This window comes from Malaya genurostris, chromosome 1, assembly GCF_030247185.1.
Source record: "Malaya genurostris strain Urasoe2022 chromosome 1, Malgen_1.1, whole genome shotgun sequence".
NCBI lineage: Eukaryota > Metazoa > Arthropoda > Insecta > Diptera > Culicidae > Malaya > Malaya genurostris.
Genome location: NC_080570.1, coordinates 48,304,855 through 48,325,876, shown reverse-complemented (window position 1 = coordinate 48,325,876; position 21,022 = coordinate 48,304,855). Strand labels below are relative to the sequence as shown.

The window sequence follows — 21,022 nt, the reverse complement described above, 5'->3', positions numbered from 1 at the left end:
ATCTTCCAAATCTACCCGTTGGTTGTTCTTGGAGATGGCTGAACCGAATTCAACACACTTAGACTCGTTTGATAGCTACTATTAAGTCATTTATCGAATCCGATGATCAAATGGCGGTCACTTCCGGTTGCGGATGTATTATGGTATAACTGACGCAACCGACAGAGTGCATTTTTATTTTTTTCAACCGAGTTTCTTGGAATTATTAGCGACGTGAGCGTAAAAGTTGAAGCAAAATGTTTTTGATCATTGCATGGCTAGGTACTGCGATCCTACTGATACTAAGTATGCTTCCAGGTCGGGACTCGAACATACGACAACTGGCTTGTAAGACTAGCTCTCTATGTATTGAACCACCCAACCAGGCCACTTGACCTAAAGTTAGGTTATTGAACGATACCTCGAATTAGGATGGAAAGTACTCAAAATCGGGTAGCTTTCCGGTTCCATGTAGTAAACGTTATGCATTTGGTTTTGAACTCTGATGAAAAAAATGAAATAAAAATAATGAAGAACAAATGAAAGACACTATTTATGATTTTCTTCGCATTATTAATTCAGGTATTCTTTTCGCGATCGTTATTAATTAACACTAAACAACTATTCAATAAAACTAAAATTAGCTAAGTAAAAAATTTAGATTTTCTATCAGAATCAGTAAGTAAAAAATGCAATATGTTAGGCTGAATCACGTTCAGAATGTTTTTAAAAATACGTGCCGATGATGAACATCATAAATTTAAACATCAACAACACCGGTAATCACAGTTCGAAAACTTTTCCCCACCCCATCCGTCGTATCACTGACAGCAGTTTCCGGTTCATCCCGCGCATGCAACACTCCTGTGGAACCTTTTTCTTCGCTACCAACTGCTGGAACCAAATCAGATTCAAAGATGATCTTTGATTTTCGATTTCGTCGCTTCATGCGTTCGAGAATCTCGTACATTTCACGGAGAGCGGGATTTTTCGCTGCCAATTGACTGTAGCTCTGCTGACTTCGCCTACTGCTACCAGCGGTGTCGGATTCGGCAGGGTCAATGTTGGAACTGGAACCACCGGTGGTGCCCTCTAGTTCCCTCAGCACGTTCGGTTTGCGCCGTCGGAGTGTCACGCGGCCACTCTTGATATCGGCAATCACGGAATCTAGACCTGCAACGAGAGAAAGCAAACGAAACAGTTGAGCACGACGCACAGGGCTGATACGTGGGCTGATGTTGTGTAACAATTTTATGTGTTTTGTGGTTTGAATCTTTGCTGTAGCTACAGTTCCGGCGACGATGTTCCGGTGTTGCACGGAAAAGATATTAAAGCGACTTTTGTCTTTTAAATGTGATAAATACATTCACAAATGATTTCGCTGGATACGTTTTACTTTACTATTCGGTATCCTTTTAAAATCGCCTTGTTCAAGACTAAACAGAACTTAATAAGTGAATATTTCCTGTTGTACGTAATAACATTATTCTTGCTATGTACCATCGAAAGCATGTTCAGCCATTTCGAATGAAAATATCTACACTGGGAAATTTTTATGCGTTTTTTTTTCACGCGAATTTCGAAGTCCAGAAGTAGTACATTTTTTACGCGGATTTCTGAAATTTCTTGGTGTGTTCACAAGAGTTTCCAAAGCTAAGCTTTTTTCGTGCGGTACTGTGCCTTTATCCAACCACATTTTTAAAACATGTTTTAAGATGTTGAGAGATATGAAGCTAATTAGCGTTTTTAATTCATAATAAATTTTGAAATCAAATGTTAATATTTTAGGTTCGTGAACACTAACTGCTATGTAGGAGTCGATGTAGTTTTATACACAATTGTTTATGTAAATTCGTTTTAAATTGGGTATTGTTGTCTTCTGAGGTCCTGGGGACGAAAAACTGAATTCGCTTTCAAGATAAATGGTGTAGCGATTGAAATGAGCGGCTAATTTATCTAAAATATAATAGGTGAGATATTGAGTGACTCCGTGTTCGACCCCTGTGATCATCTCTCATGTCTCGAAAACATCCCAGAGAGGTAAACGATATGACCTGCGAGTACAACTACAAATACAATTCGTTTGAAGCGTGTAACGAAGACAAAATTGTCAGAACATGAACATTTTTCATCACGAGATCGTTTGGTCACAACATTATTCGAGCAACAGTTGGTGAAAAGTTCTACCTCATCCGCCTTATATTCCAGACTTAACATCATTCGACTTCCACATGCTTGTTTTTACCAAAATTCCTTGAACTCCAAGGAATCAGACATTGGATAGATTTTTGGGGCTCGCAATTATTAAGTAAAGGTTGTTATTTTCGTTATGTATTTAACGACTAAAAGTACAGTAAATAGTTCTTGTTTGTGGCTTTCTCAGTCATATATATTAGGCAAACGATGTATTTGTTAAATTGTTCGACGTTTCTGCTGTTTTTGATTGCCGTTTTCAAGAGAAATTTAGTCGTTTCATTGCTCTTGGTGCCTATTCCAAGATGCTATCGAGCAAACATTGGGTAAATTCATGTACCAAACTATTCTTTACCGGGAAGTCTTCTGAGCTGTGTTTCACAATATCCATCCAGATTAGTTCAATTGGCAGAACGTTTTTCCCGAATCGAAGAAGCGGAGCAAAGAATTAGTGCTACATGGTTTCATATTTTCTAATGATTTGATATAGAACTGAGACAAAAATAGCAGAGAGTTTCATACAACTTAATAGTTTTCGCATCTAATTCCACATCATCCGAAAAAATAGCTAACCGTCACTAATTTAGATTTTCCGTTACCTCTTTTGCAAATTCCTTGTACGCAGTATTCCTGCAGATCCTGTCGTTGGGCGGGGTACAGAGATTCTGAAAACCTCCGACATCCATATTAGGCTCAAAAATTAAAAAAAATGCATGTGGAACTCAAATGATAAAATTTATCGTGTCGCAATTGCAAGCTGACTAACGTGCTTAAAGTACGCCATGCCGCCTTCGACCTCAACAAGCATCATGCGTACTGTTCGATTTCGATATTTGCTTAAAGTAGCATCGAAGCGTCAAAATGTTGCTAGTACATCACGAAAATCCAAGCTACTCGCATGCAAAGTAGTTGAAATTGATGAATGAAGCCAAACTTACTATTACTAATGTAATCAAACGCCGTATATCGCAAAATCGTAGAAAAGTGTGTCGCTTCATCCTTCATTCTTCATCCACTATTTGTGACTCATTGCCCACCTGTTTCCCATTTTGAGTGTACTGTTCACTAGAAGTAAGCTAGCGCCCACCGGTGGGCTGTAGGGACCAGTTTGGGAATCACTGTTCTAGATGAATAATTTGGATTTTTATTGGTAAAGCAAACAATTCTAATATCCTCACGGAATGTTGTCGAATAAAAAAACCGATTTTCTTACATCGGGCAAAGTCTGTTTTTCGAGTATGAAAACTTTTTCAATACACACGAAACCAACATCGGCAGGGAAAATATTACAACTATAACAACAACTGCCCAAAGAATACAGTGCACACAAAATATTAGAACTTCAATCATATTATCGAGAAATCCGATTTTTTAAAGTAGGGTAACGTACCTGAACCAAACTGTAGAATGTTTTAAAATGATTATTGAAGCTATTGTAACACTTTCTCATTGAAAGAAATGGTTTTAAATTCTTCGGTGATCGTTTTTTAATTTAAAACAAACTCACTTTTCAATTTAGGACACATTCTCGTCTCAAGATTTACAGTTCGTCATGCTTCTGAATATCTACTAATCTATTCGTCTCAAAACATGATCACTATTTTGCACAATTACACTACTATTGAATGCTGGATTACTTCATAATTAGTAATGTTCACTTGTCACTTGTTTATTTAACGATTAAAAACTTCAAAAATTACCCGACAAGTAATAAAAGTCTTCAAGAATATGAGATGAAAGTTTTCCACTTAGTTTACTTGACTGCGCTTTGTTTTCATCTCATTTGGTTTCGCAAAGTTGCCAAGTTTTCTCATAATGTTATCAAAAAATTGTTTTCGTTCTTCAAATTATCAAGTATTTTTTTGGTATCCGTGACATTAGTTTAATTATATTGTTGATATTTATATTTCAATAAAATTGTTTCGGCTTCGAATATTACCAGAAAGAGCGTGTTAAATACTAATGAAATAACCATTGTGGCAAATCTAATAGCACTGGTTTCTTTCCGCTATACGTCACCATAACACTGTTAAGAGCAAATTCAGCAGCTAGAAGTTCTATATGGAAGATCTATAATAGAGCAGAAACTGGAACAAACGTATCCCCAGCAAGCCGTTCTAGTTTTATTTATTCGACCAGTTCTTCTGTCAAATTTAAAACTGGTCTACGATGCCGTTCTATTTTTTTGTATATTTGAAACACGAGTAAAACACTGCTGGGGCTGCCAGTTTTTCTTGTTATAAAATTCTGATTTAAATTTTGTACCTGACATAAATTGTGCATCTAGAACTAAAACACTCCTGAACATGCCCTAAGTGTGTGTGTTTCATTGACTGTGCACAGAGATGCCAGATATTTTCATCGATATGTATGTATCTGCTCTATCTGTTTTCACTAATAAAATGAATCAGTTCGAATTGGTTTAAAATTTTAATATAAATGTTTATCAGTGTTCATCATCAAATAGTTGCACAAAACATTTCCATTTTAACATGTGATTTGTCCATTGACTTAAAACTTTTGAAGAAGTACTGCCATCAAATATTAACAGATACTCAGAGAAAAAAGTCTAACTTTTTATTTGTAACTTTTTATGGACCTTTATAAATTTAGAAAATCTGTATAAAATCTACAATCTGATTTAAATCAGTATGCCAACGCCAAAATGTATAAAATACAAATATATCTGTGTATATCTGTATACATGGCATCTCTAGTTCTGCGGTTTGTTTTTAGAAGGGCTAATGCCTAAATAGTAACAATTCTTTTTTTTTGTTTTTTTAAAGTTCTTCAAATTAACTGCACAGTAAAATTTTAAATTTAAAACGAATATTAACGAAAACGATCCAAAAAATTTTACGCGTCGAAATGATTTCAAACTGTTTCTCAAAACATCGTGTGTTGCCTCATAGTTGGCATTAGGCCCTTTTTAAGACAAATTCTGATATTTTGAACCTGAGAGTGTAATAGTGCAATATTTTGGTTTTGATTGCTGTCACCATTGCTAATTTATAGGATGAATAAAGGACCAACGATAAGATGAATATTAAACCTTTGAAATGAATTTAGGAGCACAGTAGTGATCATATCAGAAGCGTTTTTAGCTGATTTTTTAAATATTATTTTCCGAGGAATGTGAATCATTTCCCAATGTGGAGCAAGGCAAATTATGCAGAAATATGAAAAAATCATAGTGATTTTAGTGGCTAAATCAGGTTTTTAAGGTAACGTCATTACAAATTAGATGAAATAGGGAGCCCTTAACCTATATGATTGATTTTGTAGAAGAAGAAAAAATGCACAAATATTCAAATAAGTAGGAAGACGTGCCACTTGAGCCAATTAGTTCTGAGGGCAACAGTACCCATTTATCTCATATACTGAAACCATAAGCTAGAGTGAGATCTGCTGTCCCTGTTCCATCCATTGACCCTAAAGGTAAGATGAAAATAGGTGCATTTGAATCAAGTTTGCGCGTTACTATAACAGCAGTATTGCACAATTCTCAAGTTAATCTATCTGCACAATTGCTTGTTAGAGCCAAAGCTATTGTGTTCAATTTTATCGCAATTCGTTGACTGAAAGTCGTATAATCCTTAAAATAATATTGCGATCCTACTAATGAGATGACTATTGGTATAATAACCCTATAATTTGTTTTCAGTCCAAGCGTATGATTTATTTTGTCCAGTACTGTATCTTAATTCTTAATTTCCACTTTTCTACGAGGAAACAATAGTAAACACGAAAAGTCAAGGAAACCAGAACAGACGGATGAAACAACCCCCTAATGGAACGCCCAAACGAAACGTGGAAAATGAACAGATTCCATAATAGCACCACGCACTCCACCGATGGAAAGCTTCTCCGGAATGTATTTATCGGCCAGTCGATACTGCCCGTTTTGCTTGCTCATGCTTGTGTGCTGTCCTGTCACTACTAAGCAGCTCGGTTCAGTTTGTATCCTGTCGTGGCGCGAAGTGGACTGTATTTTGATTTTCACGTGATCGTTGGCGGTGTGTTCTTTCGGTGTTCTTGTCTGCAGCTAGCAATCGTTTCGTTCTTTGTTTCAATATTGTTTGCCCGTCCTGACAGCTCACCTCAAGTGGTTTACTTTGTTCGATAATGGAGAATTGTGTACTCAGAATCCTAGCTAAGCTTCACACGCGAGCAAGGATGCTGTGCATTGAGAAGTAACTCCGTAACGTTATCTGTGCGACCAATTAGTGATGTACATTGATCGTCGATCTGATGACTTCAACCGGAAAATGTGTGCACAGTCGCCTAAGTTCTTGATTGACACTAATCTGTCCAGTGAACCAATAAATATGAAATTTTTTTCACCACCCGGAAGCTGGTAAAATGGAATTGGTCACTGAACTGGCGGTGAAACGAACATCAAGGGAAATGAAAGTCAAATTCGATTAGCAACAAGTGTGCTGTGATTTTTCCCTTGCGCACCTGCCATGCCAACCGTGTCAACCTTCCGTAACACGTAAACCGATGGTGACGATGCGGATGCCGCTTGCCAAGAATCGCATACAATGGCAGCTGATTTGCTTTATCATGCATAGTCAAATCTGGAGCGGTATGTGTGAGTTTAAATTTTGTATTATTGTTGTTGAACATTGTTCGAAGAAATTTTGTAACAGGGACTGCGATGCTATTGCAGGTTATATCGTAGAAAAATAGATAAAAAATAATAAATCCGTGAGGTAAGTATGATGGATAGAGGGGTACTGTAATGGGAAATCCAAGCAAAATAGTAATCGATAATAGAATTATATATAATATGCTACCCTAGGGAAATTCAAAGTACTCTTATCTTCCTCCAGAAAGCACACGGAACCACCCGCGATCCCATTTCAACCAGAATATTAGTTGATTTTCTGAATTCGATTGGTTAAAATTTGGTACAACTAATCGATTGTTGTTTTAACTAAACTGTCATTTTTGTTTTTCGATTAGCAGAAACTATGGTTGAAACAACTAATTTAACTGTTTGAAAAAAAAATGCTGTCAATTAGTGAGGACACATACCTTTCAATTTCAACAAATATTTTAGTTGAAATAACTGGTGTTGTTATTGAAACAAAGTTCTGTTAGTTGAAAAATAAATCGGTTTTCTTTGTTTTAGACATGAGTATTGAAAGTGAAAAAAATGAGTTTTGAAAGATGATGCCTTCAAACGGTTGAACTAAAGTTATGCACTGATGATTTTAGTCAATTTATATGAGCTTGGGTGCATCAACCGCTGGGAATTGGAATTTTGCGACGCAATTCAAACGCGCCATTCAATCGCAGCGCGTTCTGTGTGTTTGAAACCCTTCGCTCCTGTTACTTTTATAAATTAAATCCTTGTCAAAAAGCGTTTTATTGCTAATGCATGAACACCATCATCGGTATCAAACAGCTGGAAGTAAAACAGTCTGCTGGAAGTAAATCAATGATCGAATTTGAAGCATAAAATTTTTGCGCATACCTGAAGGATTACCAGATTATCATTCATTAACATTTTCTAATTTGTCACCAAATTTTTTTCATCCTAAACAAGGTTAACTTTATCACAACACCGCTGTTAGATAAACACTTGTTATCATAAATTTCTCAAATCGAATGAACACAATTTCACCAAACGCTTTAACCATCGATGTTGTTTTCATTGACATTTTGAAGCGACGCGAACAGATTGTTGTTGATTTTGCATTGCGATTATTGTTTTGCTTTCAACTGTCTCCGGCATTTGACAGCATTCAAAACAACATATTTTTCAACTACTTGAATATATGCAAATCAAAAACCATATTGGTTGAATCAAAAAGAAATTAGTTAAATCAACTATCGCAAAAATAAAAAACTGCGATATCGCAATTTTATGATCGAAGGGTTCTCCGTGCACTAGTGTTGCAGCCGTGAGGTATCCCGTGACAAAATAAAACAATGAATAAATCCTTCGATTTTCTAGTTCCACGTCGAAAGAGATGTCAGGAGGTTCACCCTTCTTTCGCACTGAAAACTTAACATAATTTCAACTTATTCACTGAAGTGTCTTCTACGATGACTCAAAAAATGTAAATACCTACATATGATTTTTTGTAAGTGGATAGGATTTGGATGATAACAAACCAACCATTGCGCATTTGCAATAATTTATTAAAATGTACACTGAGGTCTTTTTTTATGCGGTCTTTTTTTATGCGGTTTTTTTTACGCGACTTTTTTTATGCGAATTTTCAGAGTTATGCGGTTTTTTTTACGCGAAGTTTCAGAGTTATGCGGTTTTTTTAATGCGAATTTTCAGAGTTATGCGGTTTGCCCTTCTGCGGTCTTTTTTATGCGAAGTTTCAGAGTTATGCGGTTTTTTTTATGCGAATTTTCAGAGTTATGCGTTTTTTTTTATGCGAATTTTCAGAGTTATGCGGTTTTTTTTTATGCGGTTTTTTTTATGCGGTTTTTTTTATGCGGTACGTAAATTCGCATAAAAAAAGACTTCAGTGTACTTCCTGTAATAAGTGATTATTTTGTTGGCATAATCCCAAAGCAACTATTTCTCTTATTGCAATGCATAGGAAAACTAGAGGGGTGAATTGTTGAATCAATAATTGCAAAATAAATAATTGACTGTATTTAAATTGTCGACATAGTTATGCGTTACATCACTCAATCAAAAATGTTCGTTTGTAAGCTCTGTTTTTCAAAGGAGGGCAAAACCCACGATGTAAAATACCTGGTGATCACGTTTTTCTATGTGTTAGTGCGGTTGTCATTTTATTTTGGAATAACAGAGAGAAGTGAAGAAGAAAATTATAAACAAATGACGTTTCGGGAGTTGCTTTTATGAAAATATTTAGAGTTGATTCTGTTTGCGAAAATATTGACAGTAAAATGCGGTGTTTTGTTCCGGGATGTTTCAATCGTTTTCATTACCTGCATTTGAAATGCCACCCACAGCACAATCACTCCGTTATTCATAATAACTGTAATAGATACAACAGTGCGATCCGCCAAATCCTTCCTCCAACGAAATGAACAGAATCGGATGTGTGTAAAATTTTCTATATTTCGACGTTACCTTGCAAGCCCTTGAAGAAAAATGTCCAGATTTTCAATTAGTGTCAAAGATTCGCCAGGCTGCGCGACAACTGGAGTAACTTAGAAGTGAAATCCCGATCTGAACTGGTCGTTTGTTTATGTTTACATGCTTGAATCCCGGCGCGCCATACTTAATTTCGTGAGAAAATTACCAACACAACCAAAACTGTCTTATCACGCCACCAGTGTATTTTACGTCGTGGGCAAAACCTACATTGCCAGCAAAAGGAGAAAAACAGCGGTGAATGTTTCTACTTAGGTTTCAATTTCTATTTAAAATCAATTTTTGATAAGTTGATGAGCTGTTTGTTTATCTTTAAGATTAAGCCCTAATCACATGTTAGTACCGATTTATGTTACTATGGTTGTGTTAAATGCACAGGCAACTTTATATATACTTTTTAGGAGCATTTACTGGGTGCCATTTTTGCACCAGACGGCGCTTTTGGTGTCACGGGTTGTTCAACTACATTACTATTATACTGGGGACTCTAGATGAATTTTCAAGGAATTGCATCATATTCAAATGGCTGTAACTTTTATCCCCTCGAGTATTTTCAATTAGAATTTCGGGTGAATCTTGTTCAATGTTTGTTTACATTTCGTAAGTACCAGTAGTAGTGTTTTTCACTACATTATTTGGCAATCAATTTGCTCGTGTGGAACGCACGAGGGATGGCTGAGGCTAAACCGGACACTTTTTGAAATTGACGTCTGTCTGTCACATGAAAGTCAATCCATGAATCAAAATAATTGCTAGTTTATAAGATACTTAAGCTGTACGGTCTGCCCTAATAATCTCTTGAGTTTCTTAGGAGGTTTGAAGCCTCCCCCCTCGCTAGACTCACTGAGTATTTCAAAGAGCTTGTATCCCGGAATTCTACTCTTGAAAATTATTTGTGATTTGTAAAAAGAATTTTTTCCTTTTATTTTTAATAATGAAGAATTTCTTCCAAGATACAAAAAGTTTTTAATGCTTTTCTAAAGAATTACACAGATCCAATTTGTTATGAAACTTTATTTTGCTTTCAATTCCAAAATAGACGAGCCCCTTTTACCAGTATAAGTTTCACTTGGAGACTTTTGTAGAAAAAAATCACACTACTTAAGGAGTGTATCGAAAATAAGCTATCTACATACATTTGTATTGTACGCATGTATTTGTGATTGTTTTTTATGCTCAGATCAAAGCATGCTGTGCGTTTGGCTGTCAGCTTTCGTTTGTTTATTTGTTTGTGCGGTGGAAATTCTGCATTTTCAAAATGTCGCGTATTAAAAAGGAAGTGAAAATTAAGGTTCTCGACACATGGCTAAGTGAGAAGGGTATTACTATGAGAAAATGGGTGAAACGGTTTGGAATTCATCATGCCAGTGTTAAAACCATCATTAATAAATTTGGGGAACACTACTCTTTGGATGAGCTTCCAGAAAGAGGCAGAAATCTCGGTTCTTCCAACCCGAAACTGGACCAGAAAGTGGTATCTGTAATCATGAAGAACAAATCAATGTCAATACGTGATTTGGTCAAAAAAGCAGGAACGAGTATCGGAATGATCCAGCGTATCAAGAGGCGAAATCACCTGAAGACCTACAAGAAGCAGAAAATCTCGAAACAAAGTGTAGAACAGAAGAAGCGAGCAGCAGCGAAATTGCATTCGCGTTTTTTGCAGTGTTCGGATGCATGCGTTTTGATGGACGATGAGACTTATGTAAAGCAGGACCCAAAAACCCTTCCAGGTCCACAGGGAGGATATGAGCGATGCGGACAGGTCGATTCAAGTGGAGAAATTCGGTCGAAAGGTACTGGTATGGCAAGCAATATGTTCCTGTGGTTTGAAGTCAACCATTTTTTACTGAGTGTCTCCAGAAGAGATTGTTGCCTTTATATAAGAAGCATAATACACCTCCACTGTTTTGATCGGATTTAGCATCGGCTCACTATGCCAAACCCACTCTCAATTGGCTTGCGGAAAAGGGTATAAATATCAATCTACCAAATTGCCCTCAGCCATTCGTGAAGAGGGTCTTCAAGAAGACTGGTAAGGCAGCTGGGAACATGCAGGAGTTCAAAAAAATTTGGGCTCAAGCGTCCTAAAAATGCGATGCAAGTTAAAAACTCTGTGCAAAATAAGAATTGAACTTATCGTCTTCACATTCAAAAGTGATGAAGTGGTGTTCAACTTTTCTGAAAAAAACGACCTGATATTGTGTATTTATACCACCGGAATCAGAAATCATCATTATCAGAAACCTGAATACAAGTGGATTGATTTCTGAAATCAAAAAATTGTAATACTTTTCTTGGGAATGTTAACGGAATTCTGGAATTAGTATTGATTTATTTTTCTATATAATCATATAAGTTTAAAGGCACACTGATTCAGCTCTACGATGCCGAGGGCAAAACTCGTATCGTTCTGCGCTAACATTTAGAGTTCTACATAGATTGAAAATAAATTTCACATACAATTATATCAAAAGATAATTTCGATTTAACAGTGTATTCTCTCTCGAATCAGTAAAAGATTGTATTTATTTTTGCGGGTTTTAAGCGACTTTTTTATGCGATTATTTGTTCAGAGTTATGCGGTTTTTTATGAGGTACGTAAACTCGACTTCAGTGTATAATATTTATGCGAGCAATGTATGTCTGTGTCAAATAATGTCACTCATAAAAAAATCTCATAGTCCTATAGGTTGCTACTGAATTTCCCTATGCTTTCATAGGGTAAAAAGGGGTTTAAAATTGCAGATCGTCATTTAGAGTGACGATGCAAAAAAAGGTAAAAATCTTCTAGATTTGGCTCAAATCTGATTCAATTTGTAGACTATATTAATTACTTACTAAACGAACCGACTTCGGCTGTGCCGGTTCCCAGTTTCAGGTTCCCGAAGTATCGGAAATAGTGGTCAAAAACTCTCAAACGAGACTCACACAATTTTCTCAGAGAAGATTTGATCGATTTCCACAAACTTAGGCTCAAATAAAAATTTCTATAATCTCCTAGGTTGCAGTTTAATTTCATCCGGGTCCGACTTCCGGTTCCAGATCTATAGGATAAATATATTTAATCATTTAGTGCGACGACGCAAAATAAAGAAAAATTCTTTTTAACTTGACATAGCAGTTTACAGATTGAAAAGGTTATGTTAGTTTATACCCCAAGAAAATTTATTTTATTCAAGATTAAAAAAAAATTCTTGAATCTTCTAGTGAGATTTTTGAATAATCATAATGTAAGGCATCATTACACCACTTGGTGGATTAAAATAGGCTTTTTATTGAAACTTCATAGGTTTACTTGCTTCAGAAATTAATCAACCACGAATAGTGTACTCTCTCGGCAGTTTGTGTTTACAGAGACTATCCTTCGAATTAAAATTCATTTTTCAACTACATGCAACCCCGAACACGATCCATCACAGCGACTGTCATTATTATGGCTCAAAATTAACACATCCTCATGTTTCATTTGCATGTGGGAATGTAGTTATTTTGATTAAAAGTCGTGATTTGTCACAAAATCAAAAAAGTACGCAATGTCGGCTTTTGAGCAGAATCACTCGATCTGTTGTCGGTTTACATACGATGATAATTTTACACTCATTCCATTATTCATCCATTGTTGTGAAATATCGGCTTACTGTGTCATTGGCTAACTGGTTAGTTTGGAGTGTAATCTACATAAATTAACTTTTCGCATCATCCGGTGGCGGTTCCTTCCAATCAATTGGAATTATTATTTTACTTCTCGCACGCAAATCCGCACTCGAGACCCGCACTTCTGCCCCTTGAATTTTGTCGAACCGCTTAAGCCAAACATTGACTCGGTTATCGAACAAATTAGGCTTGATATCTGTCCAATCAAAGGCCCAGCATCGGATTAGATACATTAGTTTTTGATATTTTCTATATACTATTAATATAGCTTCTATTAGTGACCCTACAATCAGAGATGAGCGAAACGGATTTTTTCATGATTGCAGGTTTTCTTGAATCAGTTTCTAAAGTACCGCAATGAAAGAAATGTTCAATGAATACCTATAAAACGGAAGTCGCCATATTGAATTTCGAAACAAGTTTGTTTTGCGGCATCTGTTTCTCAAACCCGTTCCAAAAATACCCATATTGTAAGGGTTTTACGAGGAATATCAATGAGCCGGAAATCGTTTTCATTTTATGCAAAAACCTCTTCTTAGTAAGTAGGTTCGTTAAAAAAGTTTACGTATTTTGGGATGTGGTTTGTAAAAAGCGTTACGTAAAAGGAGCTAACGTAAGAAAAGCGTACGTAAACCCCGGCTTTAACCTGGCAATGGTCGTACTCCGGGGAAGCTAATTAAGCATTGGATTGATGAAGAAATTTGCAATCCAAAGAAATGATTTGCGATTAACGAATTTGTTCCAGAAAAGAGAAGTATTGAGAATCAAAAGAAGCCTCATAAAAAATGCCTTAAGGGGAGGGGGGGTAGGGTCTAAATGATGAAAAATATCATCATTTTTGAGAATTTTTTTCAGAGTTATCGTGCAACAAAATAAATTCAAATTTTTTGCATGATAAAAAGCAACATTTTGTAATTTTTTTTGAGAACGCTTCTTAAAAATCATGATTTGCGGTGTCCACTGTATCTCAGCGCAGACTGATAAGAAGTCAACAAATCAAAGCAGCATAGATAGAGTAGATGTTTTTCTAGACCCCAACGTTTCCGTTTGATTCTTTTTTTTTAATTATTTGAGCTTTTGGTGGTTGTTCAAAGTGAAAACTACGATTTTTCACGAGAAAATTCGCCATTCTGTAGCTGTAAAACCTCCCCAAAAAACAAACAAGGAAAAGAAAAACTTTAGGGTCTGGTTTTTTATATGTAGAAACTGTGTGCAAAATTTGAAAAAAAAATTGGTTCAGTAGTTTTTGAATGACGATAAACACGAACTTTCAAAACCTGCTTTCGAGAAAAACGCGTTCAAAGTTTTTTGTCTATAAAATCAATGGAAACAATTTATTACTCAAGGGAGCCCGTAGGATCTAACATTTTTAAAAAATCATATTTTTCTTTTGGATTCTTTTATAATGAAACATTTCAAGAATGTTTTGTCAAGTTTTTAGGTCAATCGAAGCAGAAATCTTGGGCCTGTGCGCCGAACTCTTACTTCTTCGCAGTATGAGATAAGCAAAGATAAAGGCCCATAACTGCCGAGTTTTTCTCCGATAGGCTTGAAAATTTCACAGAATATTCTTGAAATGTTTTATTATGAGAAAATACAAAGAAAATAAAATGATTTTTCAAAAGTGTTAGACCCTACCCGCCCCTTAAAAGAACCTTATATTGCATAATCAATATTGCAACTATAATTTGCGTGGCTACGACTCCCAACAAATTGTACAAATATTCCTGAACGACCACATGAAGAGCAATTCTATTTGGTAACACATTTTTTTATAAATGGAGAAATGCAACCACATGAAATTGCTTATTGTAGATTAAATGTCAAAAATTACTTTTTTGAGCGGTTAGAAGAATGAACTAAATCGATCTGGAAAAGAAAATGATCTCCATTTAATTACACACTAATAGTGAGGAATTTTAAAGCTATGGGGATTAGAAGGAAATAATTTTCCTTTTAAAATCGAGCTTAAAAGTGCTAAATATTGAATTGGAAGCGTACATTTTGAACGAACTTTACGGTTTACCAAGCAGGGCACCGGCTTCCTATTTCATCTGAGCTTCTATTTCCATCTCATCCCTTCATCTCATAACATTCCACGTATCTGAACCAAACTGTGAAATTTTTCAAAATGTTTATTCAAGCTATTGTCATACTTTCCCATTGAAAAAACTACAAGGATCAGCCCCATGGATCGAGCCGTTGATGTGGAACAGGGTAACCAAAATTTCTAATGATCGACATTTTCAATTAATCGTCACACTTTTGAATCCGCAAACGCACGAGAGTCTTCTTAGATTGATCTTTATTAGGAACCAACATCGAACACACGAACCCAGAATATAGGCTCTATTTGTCGTGATTTGTATTTGTTTTGTAGCCGACGAAATTACATCAGTAGCCCAAATCCAAGCTTGTGGCAGGGAAATCCGGTATACCGGCGATTTTTCGCAGACAAAATAGGACACTGCTAGCTAGTCATCAACGTTAGTCGGAACGATGAGCTATCAATACCAGAAACTCCGAGCCAATGAAGCGTTGAAGAGGAGTACCAGCAATGAGAAGCTTAGCGAGAGTTCAAGATCGGGGATGCTTGAATGATGACCGTATAAGACTCGGATGACCTTCACAAGGTCGATGACGAGCAAACACAAGTCAATCGAGCTGGCAGTAACCACTAATGATAAGGAAAGCTTTCGTATTCCGAAAGAAATCCGCGGGAAAGTTTGAGGACAGGTGGGACTGCCTGTCGGGATTAGTTCGGTATTCTTTTCCGAGACCGAGATAGAAGAGGTGTTGTGCTATTCACAATCACCCCGAAAATTGTAAATATTTTTCCTTTCGGTGTAAATAATGTTAGTGTTTTTACACTACATCGAGTCTTAATTCTAAGTTAGTACCTAGCTCTGTAATTTATTAGATATAGTCTGCTACTTAGAACTAGATATTTATATTATTTATTTATTTATTTTGATATTATTTATACACATTTTTTTTGCACAATTATTTATAATGGGATACGCATGATTTTTTTTTGCATGCTGATTTTCCCCCACTAATTTTACGAAAATTTGGTTGAAGGAGTGAAACCAAATTTTCGTACTCCTAATTAGTGGGTTGACGTCAGTCACGTAATTTTACGAAAATTTGGTTGAAGGAGTGAAACCAAATTTTCGTACTCCTAATTAGTGGGGGAAAATCAGCATGCAAAAAAAAATCATGCGTATCCCATTATAAATAATTGTTCAAAAAAAATGTGTATAAATAATATCAAAATAAATAAATAAATAATATAAATATCTAGTTCTAAGTAGCAGACTATATCTAATAAATTACAGAGCTAGGTACTAACTTAGAATTAAGACTCGATGTAGTGTAAAAACACTAACATTATTTACACCGAAAGGAAAAATATTTACAATTTTCGGGGTGATTGTGAATAGCACAACACCTCTTCTATCTCGGTCTCGGAAAAGAATACCGAACTAATCCCGACAGGCAGTCCCACCTGTCCTCAAACTTTCCCGCGGATTTCTTTCGGAATACGAAAGCTTTCCTTATCATTAGTGGTTACTGCCAGCTCGATTGACTTGTGTTTGCTCGTCATCGACCTTGTGAAGGTCATCCGAGTCTTATACGGTCATCATTCAAGCATCCCCGATCTTGAACTCTCGCTAAGCTTCTCATTGCTGGTACTCCTCTTCAACGCCTCATTGGCTCGGAGTTTCTGGTATTGATAGCTCATCGTTCCGACTAACGCCAGGAACTCGCTCTGATTTCTGGTCGAGAGGATAGGCTATACGCGCAGTAGTAACTAACAATAAGGTAGATTTCTCATTCCAGAATTCCAATTGAACGGAACCAACCACACGTCCCCAGTAAATAAATGTTGTTGTGGGGTGCACGTCGCATGGTTGGACGTATGTTAGGCAACCAGAGCTTGCGCATCATGGTGCATTTGTCTCTACTCACTAAGTGAGAGATACATAGCTCGAAATAACATGAGTTTTCTTTAATTATTTTCGTACATCCTTAGATGTATCGTTGCCTCACTAGAGGGTACATAGCTATAAAATTTATTAGATATAGTCTGCTACTTAGAACTAGATATTTATATTATTTATTTATTTATTTTGATATTATTTATACACATTTTTTTTGCACAATTATTTATAATGGGATACGCATGATTTTTTTTTGCATGCTGATTTTTTTTTTTTTTTTTTTTTTTTTTTTTTTTTATCGAAAGAACAGAAACATATTTATATTTATTAAGTCACTTTAGCAATTCGTAATCCTAACCTAGGTTTCCATCTCGGTGTTGCCTATACTAATTGATACCTAACTGTGTGCGGGTGGATATCTAGCTTGCTTCGTTAAGGTGCCATAATACTAGATTTAAAGCTCACTTTTAGGTGGGTGTCTAGGCTACCCCCTTTTAACCATGCGCATGGATTTAATTTATAGCGTACTTACAGCTTTCTTCGCAGCTACCTGCCTGTATTGCGACGCTCCGCCGAATGATGACGATGCTGGCGTCGATACTAATGATTCTGCGCTGACGGCGTTTCAGTATGCCGACGCCGGAGCGGGTTTACGGCTGGACGTCCTTCGTGGGTAACTGCTGACAGTGTCGGAACGCCGGACTGCTGTCAGCAACAAAAAACGTGCACACCGGTTGGTTGTGACGTGTGGCTCTGATGGGCGGAAAATGACGAACTTCGCCCTTCTGGCGATTTTGACGGAGATTGCCAGAATTTCCAAGCCAGAGCGTGGGGTCTAGAGCGCGTCGCTGGATGAAGAACGGTGCGGCGAGCCGAAGAGCGTCTAAAGTAGGGAATAAAAAGCCGTCGCACGGCTACACGACGCCGTGAGCTTATTGTATCGTGATTGAATAGCACCATTGTAAATTACCTCTGTTATAATTTCCTTCCAACGCACACGATCTTTTCCCGCACTTTCTACTGCTAATATTAACGCAACACCTAAGAACAGAACTATTACCAAGTTTTAAAGACATCTCATGTTTGAATTTAATACCTTCTAACACGCACCGCGGAACAAAAGTAAAAACACGCACTCTAGCCTCTTCCACGGTCTAGATGGAAATGGATTAGATCTTTTCCCTAAAACCCTCAGAATGCCGAATTTCAGTCTTAGCTAACCGGAAGTACGTAATTTTACCGAAGTAAGATTCGTATTTTCGAAAACCGAACTTCTTGGACAATAGTTTTAAGATTCGTTAGCTCATTCCCTCTCGAATCTTATGCATTCAACCATCTCGCGCCAATACCCTTTTTGCGTTCAAATCGTTATCTGGCGAACATTGATAAGACTACGCGAAAGAGGACTCTTCGGAGGCTGAAACCTAACCATTCGTATTGGTTTTGCAATATAGTGAGACCGATCGGTTATATAAAGAAGAGAAAAAGTTTGTATGCGCAAAGAAATGTAGATTAGCCGCCGGTGTTCATTCTTCATCTGATTAGAGATGCTTAACTTTTTACACGGAAGGGAATTATTTCAAGCGGCGGCTGACTTATTTGAATCATGACAAACGTGACTGCTACATTATGCTCAAGTTTAACCTGGTACAATTAGAAATCAAATTTTTAGTTTGAAAAAAATAACGTTTTTTATCATAATTTGAAAGAAAAATTTGTGGATAGCTTATTTTCGATACACTCCAAATTTTCGAAAAACACGCAAATGTATAATTTTTAGAACTGAAGATCTCATTGCAACCGAAAAATTTCCCGCAAATATTTGATGCCTATAATATTAATGATTAACAATTGAAGAATTGCAATAATTTTATGTGAAAGAAGATATTTTTTGATCAAATTTAATTGCGAGTTTCAGCTTATCAGTCTAATACTTCTAGTGGTGTAATGATGCTTTTCTCATATCAATCATATTCTCATATTATAATATAATAATATTAAAGTATTTTGCAAAATAATTTTCTTTGATTCTTGGAAGAAACCAAGAAGAGTGGCAAAATATCAACTAGTATGTCCATCTGAATGAAACGGTTTTCAGATCGGCCATTCATGAGAAAACGAGGTTTCACATTTACAAGTAGTTCCGGGACCGGAACCCTCAAACTCAAATTCAAAGGATTTTATACGATTTTGGAATCGTACTTCAAACGGAGGTGTAAATTTTTGTTGCATCCAAAAAATATATCAATATTTTTTACCTTTCATTTATACCTAAGTTTATGAAAATCGATCACGATAGCTGACAACGTGAGTGAGATCAATTTTAGAATACATGACCAGTGTCAGTGTTCTCGGAATCGGAAACCGGGAATCAGAATAGCCGGAATCGGTTTCTTTGGCTGTCTACTAATGATAACAACTATCGATTGGAGTAGTTTTGAGGTCAGTTTAGAATTAGTTTTTACGTTTTTTGTTCCATGAATATCAGGAATTCCGTAAGGGACCACAAGACCTTTCATTTGAACCTAATTTGAAACCGAAAAAATTATCGCAGAGATGGGACTCAAACCCGTAGCTTACTCCTAGGCGGGGAAATTGTTTTACCAATTAAACTACCCTGCGTATAAGAACACATGAAGAGATAGCCCAATTGATTAGAAGAAACAAGCATGCTTCGCTGTACTTGGTCACCATGGCATTCACTTGCAGTCCTATGTCTACGGAAACAAATTCAACAGAATACACAATGCACTGAACACAAGTCTATTTTTCCCCTTTCTACTTTGCCGCCAACACTGATTCCAGATTTTGTTTTTTGTCTATTTCGCTACCTATCGGGGTTCACATCAGAGTCATACATCTGACAATGACGATCTCAGCCAATATCTGATACCATTTATTTATCAATACCAGAACCGGACTTCTGGACATTCAGAAACTGAAGCTGATTTAAAGAACTGAATTTGGAATCTGGGATTGGTTCCGAAATCACTTGCAAAATTCAACTCCGGAATTCAGATCAAGAATTTAGTTATAGCATCCAAGTACTGAACTCATTTCCGTTTCCCGAATTCTGCAAATGAATTCTGAAACCGAATTTTGGAAGTAGATTTAGAGTTTTAGAACTAAATTCCGACTCAGAAATCAGATTAAAAAATCTGGGTTGGAATTAAAAGTTGTTCCAGAGTCCAGATCTAGAATTCATATCTTTCATTTTATTTCAGGGTTCCGAGTTGAATTCCTGAATCTGAGTTCAAGGTACAAATTCTGTACTTAGTTTGAGGCATCCAGTTCCCAAATCTAGTCAAGCAACCAGATCTAAAAATGTAGTTCTAGTATCTCGAATCAGATTTTCGTTCCGGAGATTTATCTCTAAACCTGTATTCTGGAACAAAATTTTGAAACTGAATTCTGAAATTCTAAATTCCAAAACTATTTTCAATTGAATTCTGAAACGAAATTCGAAACCTATATTCATAATTTAGGTGGATCAGAATTCAGGTTCTGAGTTCAATTCTGAAATTCAATTGCAGAATCCAGCTACAGAATCCAATTGAAATGAGACTTTACACCACGCAGAAGGTCTGTTGTTATTGCTGTTGGTGTAAGGTCCTCATCACGCCGTTGACACTGATTACAAACATAATTAAAAGTTATTTTTTCACTCATTTTACAAAGTCGCTCATATCTAAACTAAAATAGAAGTGCGTCCTACCATCCTTGCGAACCATCGTTTTACTCGAGCGTCCAGATTAAACCAACTGTGAAGGGGAAAATCAGGCATAAACATCTTCCAGACAGAAATGTATACAATTTCTATTTTATTTAATATCGCTATTGTAGCCCGTTCCGTTAGTGTTATTTTCGTTCTTCCTTTATGCGCTTTATCGTTTTTGCCCGTGTATACCGAAGGGAAAAACAGTAGGCGGCAGCAAAAAAAAAATTGCCTTGATTTCCTTGCTTTGAAGCGCACAGTTCGTACCGGTTTCGGTTGGTACTGTTGACTTGTGACGTTTCTGAATAGCTAGCTCAAATCCCTTGTTTTATAAACGACAACAATGACAACAGCTCCGAAAAAATTTTGTAATAGGAATTGTCACTTTAAGTGGTTGCATCTTTTTTTATTCACTGATTGTAAAGCTGATTACTAGAC

General features: G+C 36.4%; 2 protein-coding genes across 5 annotated transcripts in view; one reads left to right on the top strand and one right to left on the bottom strand.

The window, feature by feature from the left end:
- Window positions 1-531: 531 nt before the first annotated feature.
- The window catches only part of LOC131438901 (shootin-1), a 38,790-nt gene continuing 18,299 nt past the window's right edge, over window positions 532-21,022 (bottom strand). For 2 of the 4 annotated variants that reach the window (XM_058609306.1, XM_058609299.1), the window contains exon 7: window positions 532-1,152. In XM_058609306.1, the coding sequence (XP_058465289.1) occupies window positions 740-1,152 (413 nt within the window). In that variant the 3' untranslated portion in view covers window positions 532-739. Of the gene's footprint in view, window positions 1,153-9,099; window positions 9,184-9,244; window positions 9,475-21,022 lie in introns of all 4 variants that reach the window. The other 2 variants (XR_009231011.1, XR_009231012.1) reach the window with 2 other exon arrangements.
- The window catches only part of LOC131438890 (protein Skeletor, isoforms B/C), a 167,831-nt gene continuing 153,337 nt past the window's right edge, over window positions 6,529-21,022 (top strand). The window contains exon 1 of the mRNA XM_058609287.1: window positions 6,529-6,760. Within this exon, the coding sequence (XP_058465270.1) occupies window positions 6,676-6,760 (85 nt within the window). The 5' untranslated portion in view covers window positions 6,529-6,675. The remainder of the gene's footprint in view (window positions 6,761-21,022) is intronic.